The sequence below is a fragment of the Propithecus coquereli genome, unplaced genomic scaffold (genome assembly GCF_000956105.1).
Source record: "Propithecus coquereli isolate 6110/MARCELLA unplaced genomic scaffold, Pcoq_1.0 Scaffold355, whole genome shotgun sequence".
Lineage (NCBI taxonomy): Eukaryota > Metazoa > Chordata > Mammalia > Primates > Indriidae > Propithecus > Propithecus coquereli.
This window is the reverse complement of record NW_012149230.1, coordinates 480,894-489,530: the sequence shown is the minus strand read 5'-3', so window position 1 is coordinate 489,530 and position 8,637 is coordinate 480,894. Positions and strand designations below refer to the sequence as shown.

The window sequence follows — 8,637 nt, the reverse complement described above, 5'->3', positions numbered from 1 at the left end:
AGACCCCTAGGGGATAAAGGAATAGAATGCAAGAGGGTAATTTACTTTCCTTATCCCTCCTGATAAGGACAACGCATATCCTTCCTGGTTGTTTGAAAAGAATTTATTACAGCAGCTGTTCTGGCCCAGTTGCTCACTCCCCCCAAAAAAAACCCTCTATAAAACCCAAGGCTCTTCCCTCCCTTGGTGTAGATGCTCTTTTTGGCCTCCACCCATCTACATGCAGATGCTCAGATAAACAGCATTTTGCTACACATGATGCTTCATGTGTCTCCCTCTCAGCTCTGGCCCTAACATAAACCAAACTCAAAATTAGTAGAAGAAAAGAAATAATAAGGATCAAAGCAGAAATAAATGAAACAAAACCAAAAAAAAATACAGATCAACAAAATGAAAAGTTTGTTTTTTGAAAGGATAAACAAAATTGACAAATCTTTAGCTAGACTAAGAAAAGAGAGAAGGCCCAAATAAATAAAATCAGGAACAAAAAAGGAGATATAACAACTGAGACCTCAGAAATACAAAGAATCATTACAGACTATTATGAACTATACACCAACAAATTGGAAAGCCTAGAAGAAATGGATAAATTCCTGGACATGCATAACCTACCACAATTGAACCATGAAGAAATAGAAAACCTCAACAAACTGGTAGTGAGTAATGAGATCTAAGCTGCAATAAAAGTCTCCCGTCAAAGGAAAGCCCAGGACCTGAAGGACTCACTGCTGAATTCTACCAGTCACTTAAAGAAGAACTAATACCAATCCTACTCAAACTCTTTGAAAAAAATTGAAGAGATTGGTACTGATTATCTAGTTATATTTAAAAAAAGAAAAAAGAAAATTGAAGAGGAGGGAATACTTCCAAACTCATTCTATGAGGCCAGCATTACCCTGATACCAAAATCAGACAAGGACACAACAAAGAAAACTATAGGCCAATATCATTGATGAACATTAGATGCAAAAATCCTCAAAAAAATACTAGCAAACTGAATGCAACAACATATTACAAAGATCATTCACCATGATCAAGTGGGATTCATCCTAGGGATGCAAGGATGGTTGAACATATGCAAATCTATAAAGGTAATACAGCACATTAACAGAATCAAGAACAAAAACTATATGATTATTTCAATAGATGCTGAAAAAGCATTTGATAAAATTCAACATCCCTTTATGATAAAAGCCCTCATCAAACGGGGTATAAAAGCAACATATCTCAAAATAATAAAGGCCATCTCTGACAAACCTACAGCTAACATCATCTGAACAGGGAAAAATTGAAGGCCTTTCCTTTAAAGACTGGAACAAGACATAGATGCTCATTTTCACTGCTATTATTCAACATAATACTGGAAGTTTTGCCCAGAGTAATTAGGCAGGAGAAAAACATAAAGGGTATCCAAATTGGAAAGGAAGAAGCCAAATTAGCCTTGTTTGCAGACAACATGATCTTACACCAACAAATACCTAAAGACTCCACAAAAAAACTGTTAGAACTGATAAATTCAGTAAAGTTGTAGTATACAAAATCAACATACAAAAATCGGTAGCATTTATATACACAAACAGTAATCTGAAGAAGAAATAAAGAAAGCAATCCTTTTACAATAGCTACAAAAAATATAAAATACCTAGGAATAGATCTAACCAAAGAAGTGAAAGATCTATACAAGGAAAACTATAAAACTCTGAAAAAATAAATAGAAAAGGACACAAAAAAATGGAAAGATATCCCATGCTTATGGATTAGAATAATTAATATTGTTAAAATGATAATACTACCCAAAGCAATTTACAGATTCAGTGCAATTCCTATCAAATTACCAATGATATTCTTAACAGAAATTTTTTAAAAATTCCTAAAATTTATATGGAACCACAAAAGACCCTGAATAGCCAAAGCAATCTTGAGCAAAAAGAACAAAGCTGGAGACATCACACTACCTGACTTGAAAATTTATCACAATGCTATAGTAACCAAAACAGCATGGTACTGGCATAAAAGCTGACACATGTACCAATAGAACAGAATAGAGAACCCAGACATAAATCCACACATTTACAGCCAACTCATCTTCAACAAAGGTGCCAATAAATCACAATTGGGAAAGAACAGTCCTTTCAACAAATGATGCTGGGAAAACTGGATAACTATATGCAGAAGAATGAAACTAGACTCCTATCTCTCATCACACACAAAAATCAAAACGAAATGGATTAAAGACTTGAATCTAAGACCTGAAACTATGAAGCTACTCGAAGAAAACATTAAGGAAATGCTCTAGGACATCAGTCTAGGCAAAGATTTGTTGTGTTAGATCTCAAGAGCACCAAAGCAAATATAGACAATTGGGACCTGATGGAGTCATTGCAAAAGAACTTTTGTGCAGCAAAGGAAACAATCAACAACATGAACAGAAAACCCACAGAATAGAAGAAAATATCTGCAAACCATCCATCTGGCAAAGTGTTAATAACCAGAATATATAAAGAACTCTAACAACTCAATAGCAAAAAAGTAAATAATTCAATATAAAATTGGCAAAAGATTTGAAGAGACATTTCACAAAAGAGGACATACAAATGGCCAGCAAACATATAAAAAATGTTCAACATCACTAATCACCAGAGAAATGTAAATCAAAACTATAACACAATATTATCTCACCCCAGTTAAAATGGTAAAAAAAAAGAATATAAATGCATTTATTACCACTGATCTGTACACTTACAAATGGTAAAGATGTTAAATTCTAAGTGTATATTTTACCTCAATAAAAAAAGTCTTAAAAGAAAAAAAAGAAAAGTCAGATGCATACTAAACTACTGAGACTGAAACAAATTTAGAATAAAGTATACTTTCAAACCAAATTTAAGGTAAATTTTAAAAGGCTTTCCAATTGCTGAAGTTTGCATTTCTCTAATAAGACAAAAATATGGTTTAGAAAAACCAGCATTTCTCTCCTTTTATAACATTTAGAGATCCTTAAAATCAATTGTTAGCTATTGTAGCATGTTAGTTCATTAGATGTTGCATAATATATATAGGCCACCACTGATATTCTTGAGGAGCTTTGTGTTCACAATGGTTCATGGATATGAATTTTAATCATGAGCTATTATTGGGGTTATAGCATTTCAGTTTTTTGGGAAGAATAACATTATTGTAATATAAACATTCCTTGTAGTAAATATTTATATTATGGGGTTTTTTGGAGTAGTAACAGAAGAATTTGTTTTCCACCTTAGCTATCATCTAACAATTTGCAATACTAAGAAGGAACCAAATCTTTAAAAAAAAGAAGAAAAGAGAAAATTTGACATTCATGATTTAAAAACTGAAGGATCGGCTGGTCCGATGGTAGTGGATTATCAGAACTTATTAACATTAGTGTCACTAAAGTTGGTATTCAACCCCCTACTGCTAAATTTGACTGGCTTTTAAAAATAAATAAATAAATAAAAACTGAAGGATCCAGCTTACCAAAAAGAGATCAAAATATCAAAAAGTTATTATCTAAAGCCTTAAACCAAGCTCCAAAATTCTCCTCCCTCAACATTTTTACCTTAACCAAACAAACACATAGAGCATTAGCTTAAGCAATAAAAAGAGAGAGGTTATATTCTCCATCAAGAAGTGTAAATGTGGTCTATACTACAGCATGTGAGACAGGATCCTGTTAGAAATATCCAGGAGAGTAGGACACACACTACACTACTAATGGCCCAAAGTAAAACAAAATAAATAAAATAGGCTCTGTAAGTACAAGAGTCATAAAATGCCTATTTTTATTTATTTTTAAGAAAATTTCTAGAACTGTTCTGATTTCAAATATTTTGTCACCAGGTTGTCCTAGAAATTTTAATATTTCTGGATCCAAATTATATTTATACTACAATAGAATTATACCAATTCACTATAGTACAATCCACAAACTCATGCAATCCACCCATTCTAGAACAGGCCTTTTGTTCAAAGACACCTTTCCTGAGCTTTTAGTTTTAAAATAGGTTACCATAGGCTGGGCGCGGTGGCTCACGCCTGTAATCCTAGCTCTCTGGGAGGCCAAGGCGGGCGGATTGTTTGAGCTCAGGAGTTCGAAACCAGCCTGAGCAAGAGCAAGACCCCATCTCTACTAAAAATAGAAAGAAATTAATTGGACAACTAAAAATATATAGAAAAAACTAGCCAGGCATGGTGGCGCATGCCTGTCGTCCCAGCTACTCGGGAGGCTGAGGCAGGAGGATCACTTGAGCCCAGGAGTTTGAGGTTGCTGTGAGCTAAGATGACGCCACAGCACTCTAGCCTGGGCAACACAGTGAGACTCTGTCTCAAAAAAAAAAAAAAAAATAGGTTACCATAGTTGAGGTCTCTGAAAAAAAGGCAAAGGTTTCTTTCCAACCAAAGCTAACTAGGTCCAGGAAAGAAATGTTTTGAAAGGGTCTTGTTACTTAAATTGTTAAATACATTAAGAAGTCTTGTTAAAATGACAGACATTCTTACAGACAGCTCTTCCCATCCCTTTCAATTTCTAAAAGTTACTAAGAATTTCACATATTTCAAAATTTATTTCTGGATGTCATTTCTTCAGAGTAGCTTGTCTCACAGCTAATTTTCAGAACAAAAAATCCTTTCTTCTCTAACTTCAGTTGTGCTTTTCAACTCTTTAATGCAAGCCCTGAACAGCTACAGGTGTCAAGCTGTAGCTAACACCTTGTAATTGTTTTAAGCAGAAGAGAAGGGTAGGAAAGTGGTGAGGATAGACAGTTCACAATAGCCCTTTTAGTGAGAAAAAATATAAAGCAGGGAAGTCTCAAGTTCTAGCCAGTACATCAGGAATGATATGGAAAAGTCAAGGGACTCCAATCATATATAATAATAACTCTCTTAGGTAACTGAAAATGCCTAGAACAGAGAATAAAGGAAGAGGAAATAATTCATGGAAATCAAAAAAAAAAAAAAAAAAAAAAAAAAAAGACTCTAAGATCGATTTAAGCTTAGGAAGACTTGAAAGAAAGAAAAAGTTTGCATATATGTATAAAGTCACAGTGTGACCAAAAAATAGCACCTGGCGTAAGTAATAAAATTTCTTAAAGCCACATATAGGAATTTTCATCAGACAACCCCAAGTAATTCAATTTGGTGACAGTATGATACAAATTGATAAAGCTATTTTTTCCTAAAATGTTTCCTAAGAGTGTTGGCTCAATCCTCCCCAACTCTCCTGTCACGATTGCATGAGACAATAGTTCCTGTGTAAGGCTGTCAGTTTCCAGGGTAAATGATGCTTACTTTCTGAGAAGTGGTAGTTATAATTTCAACCTTAAGGAAAAGGAAAAGAAAGAAAATCCTAAGAAGGGGGAGATGGAAAAAGCAACACAGATTCCTTATCAACAAAAAAACACATTTAAAGAGCTATTTTGAGATAAGTGAACAAAGATTTTCTGAGAAAGCAGATGTAACAAAGAGTTTGACTCTATTTTTGATATCTTGTCACTGATACCATTGAGTTTCCACCCTTTTCTCCCCACCCCACCACATCTCAGACTTTAGATAAGTAAACCCATGGGCATTTCCTGAGCTCTTGGCATTGGCAGAAGCTTGAATCCCCCAATTGCATACCTGGGCATACTGTCTAGCTCCACACCCTAGCCACTAAAAAGGCCCAACCTCCTCTCTGTTTGTGCCATTTTGGACCAGCTTGCATCTATCCTGATCTCCCCATAAATACTTTGTTTGAATAATAAACTTTCCTATGGATTTTCTGGGTGTGTGAAGTGTCATCAGTCTTGACATCTAGCCTATTAACCAGATCCAATCATCCTCTGTTGGGTGATCACAAAAAACCGTGGGATGAGGTAAAGCAAACAATAGCTGCCCACAGGAGGGTGTATGCTGGGGATAGAAATGACTATACATTAGGGCAAAGATTTATAGGAAGGCAGTACTTGGACATATAATTAACCATGAGTTTCTCTATTTTGTTTGGACATGGCACTATTTCCATCAGTACAAATTGGGCAATAAGCTCAATTTTTTAATAACCAGAATTCCTTGGCTTATTCCTCAGGTTAGGAGGTAAAAATCACTGCATGGTGACATCAGACATTTTCAGCTATACATAAAAATACACACGTACATATATAAAGATTGATGTTTAGAGTCTATTAGGTTATTTGAGATATTGGATCAGTGTTTCTTCACTTGGATTTGTGATAGTCTCACAGCTAATCCTTTGCAGGAGAAAATGGGGCTGGGAGTAGTTTAATCCCTCAAAATAGAAAAGCATCACAATTGTAACAACCTGTGAAAGTATAATTCTTTGGTACTTAACAAAATGAAGTCTGAATGAATTTGTCCATACTCTCAGGGAGATTCTCCACTGTGACGTCTTTGATGTCTGATAAGGGCTGAACTACACCTGAAAGCTCTGCCACATTTCTTGCACTCACAAGGTTTCTCTCCAGTGTGGATCCTCTGATGTTGACTAAGATGGGCACTTCTGCTAAAGGCTTTCCCGCACTCCTGACATTCAAATGGTTTCTCTCCAGTATGAACCCTCGGATGTTGAGTAAGGGATGAACTCTGGCTGAAGGCTTTCCCACAGTCTTTACAGGTGTAGGGTTTCTCTCCAGTGTGGACTTTTGTATGTTTTATGAGTTGAGCTCTGACTGAAGGCCTTACCACATTCGTTACATTTATAGGGTTTTTCTCCAGTATGAATTCTGTGATGTCGAATAAGGGCTGACCGATCACTAAAGGCTTTCCCACAATCATTACAGGTATAAGGTTTTTCTCCAGTGTGAGTTCTCTGATGTTGATAGAGGTGTGAACTCTGACTGAAGACCTTACCACATTCATTACATTCATAGGGTTTCTCTCCAGTGTGAATAAACTGATGGACAATAAGGGAAGAGTTGTGACTGAAGGCTTTCCCACATTCACTGCATACATAGGGCTTCTCTCCAGTATGAATAAATTGATGTCCAACACGGGATGAATTGTGACTGAAAGCTTTACCACATGTGTTACACTCATAAGGTTTCTCTCCAGTGTGAATTCGCTGATGTTGAATGAAGTGTATTATCTGAGTAAAAGCCTTCCCACATTCATTACATTCATAGGGTTTCTCTCCGGTATGGATTCTCTGGTGTTGAATAAGAGATGAACTGTGATTGAAGGCTTTGCCACATTCATTGCATGCATGTGGTTTCTCTCCAGTATGAATTCTCTGAGGTACTGTAAGGGCTGAACAATTACTGAAAGTTTTTCTACACTCACTACACTCATAAGGTTTCTCTTCATTATGGACTCTGTGATGTTGAATATATAGTATATTCTGAACTAAGGCTCTTTCTTGCACATTATATTCCTTCCCACTGTGATTGCTCTTATGATGTCTGGTAAGGTATGAGTTCCAGTTACAGGCTTTTCTACCTTCATAAAATTTCTCTCGAATAGTCAGTTTTCTGACATCAGTTTTCTGATGTTCGGTGTAGTGTACACCACAACCAAAGGCCTTCTCATATGGATTACATTCCAAATTTTACTTTCCAGTATGAACTATACAATGTTGAATATAAACTGAGGAATCACTAAAAATTTTACTACATTTATTACACTGAAAAACTTTCTCATTTATGCTATCTTTCTGATGTCCGGCTAATTCTGAATTCTGTTTGAAGCTCTTTCCCTGAGCATCATATATATAAGGTCTCTCTTTTTTAGGATGCCTTGATTGTATAACAAAGTCTGACTTAAGACCAATATATCTGCCAAATTCAATACATTTGGGGTTACTATATGCTATAGAAGTTATTTTATCACAAATAACTGTTGCTTGTTTCCAGAATCTCTCTTGAGTCGCCTGTTTGCTCTCTGAGTAATCATCATATCCCCAGGACTCTTTCAAACTGGAGGTCCTTGCATCAGCTTTTGTGTTTCTCTCCATATCTATCCTCTGGTATGATTTTTTTTCATCAAATACCTTCTTTGGTTTTGACTTTCTGTTCTCCAAGTCTGAGGAAAAAAGTAAAAATGTTCCCTGTACTAGAAGAAGGAAATGGCTAAAATGGGAATGAGATAATAATGCTATAAATATCACATTAGTCACAAATGTAAGTCAAACAGTCAAAAATAATTTATTGAATACCTATTATGGACTAGGTACTGTGCTATGTGCTAAGATTCAATGATTAACACAACAAATATGGTACTAGCTCTTTTGTAATTTACAGTCTATTGGGGAAGATGGGTGTTAATCAAGTAATTTCAAGCATGATGAATGCTATAAAGTAAGGTATTACAGAGATCTCAATTGGGGAATGATCAATACTATGCTTAGGAATGACAACTGCCCCTAGCCTCCGAACCACAGGAATTTTTCCTAGCTTCTGATACCACCTCCTCACCCACCTTGTCTGGAGTTCACCCCAGCTTAAATCATCTTCAAGGTCTGCATCTTCCACTCCCACTTGTTAAGTCCTCCCAAAATTCCTTGATTACTGCTTAGATTGCTATCCAATTCAATAAGACCATTTTCCATATTTCCTTCACTACTCTGGGTGCTATCCATTTACCAGAGATTTCCTTCAGCCTCTACTTTTTTCCTTTGCTCTGAACCTT

At 35.7% G+C, this 8,637-nt stretch overlaps 1 protein-coding gene across 1 annotated transcript in view; it reads right to left on the bottom strand.

The window, feature by feature from the left end:
- Window positions 1–6,378: 6,378 nt before the first annotated feature.
- LOC105816074 (zinc finger protein OZF-like) overlaps window positions 6,379–8,637 on the bottom strand; it is an 8,834-nt gene continuing 6,575 nt past the window's right edge. Inside the window, 3 exon segments of the mRNA XM_012651389.1 lie at window positions 6,379–6,679; window positions 6,681–7,531; window positions 7,880–8,031. Of these exon segments, the coding sequence (XP_012506843.1) occupies window positions 6,379–6,679; window positions 6,681–7,531; window positions 7,880–8,031 (1,304 nt within the window).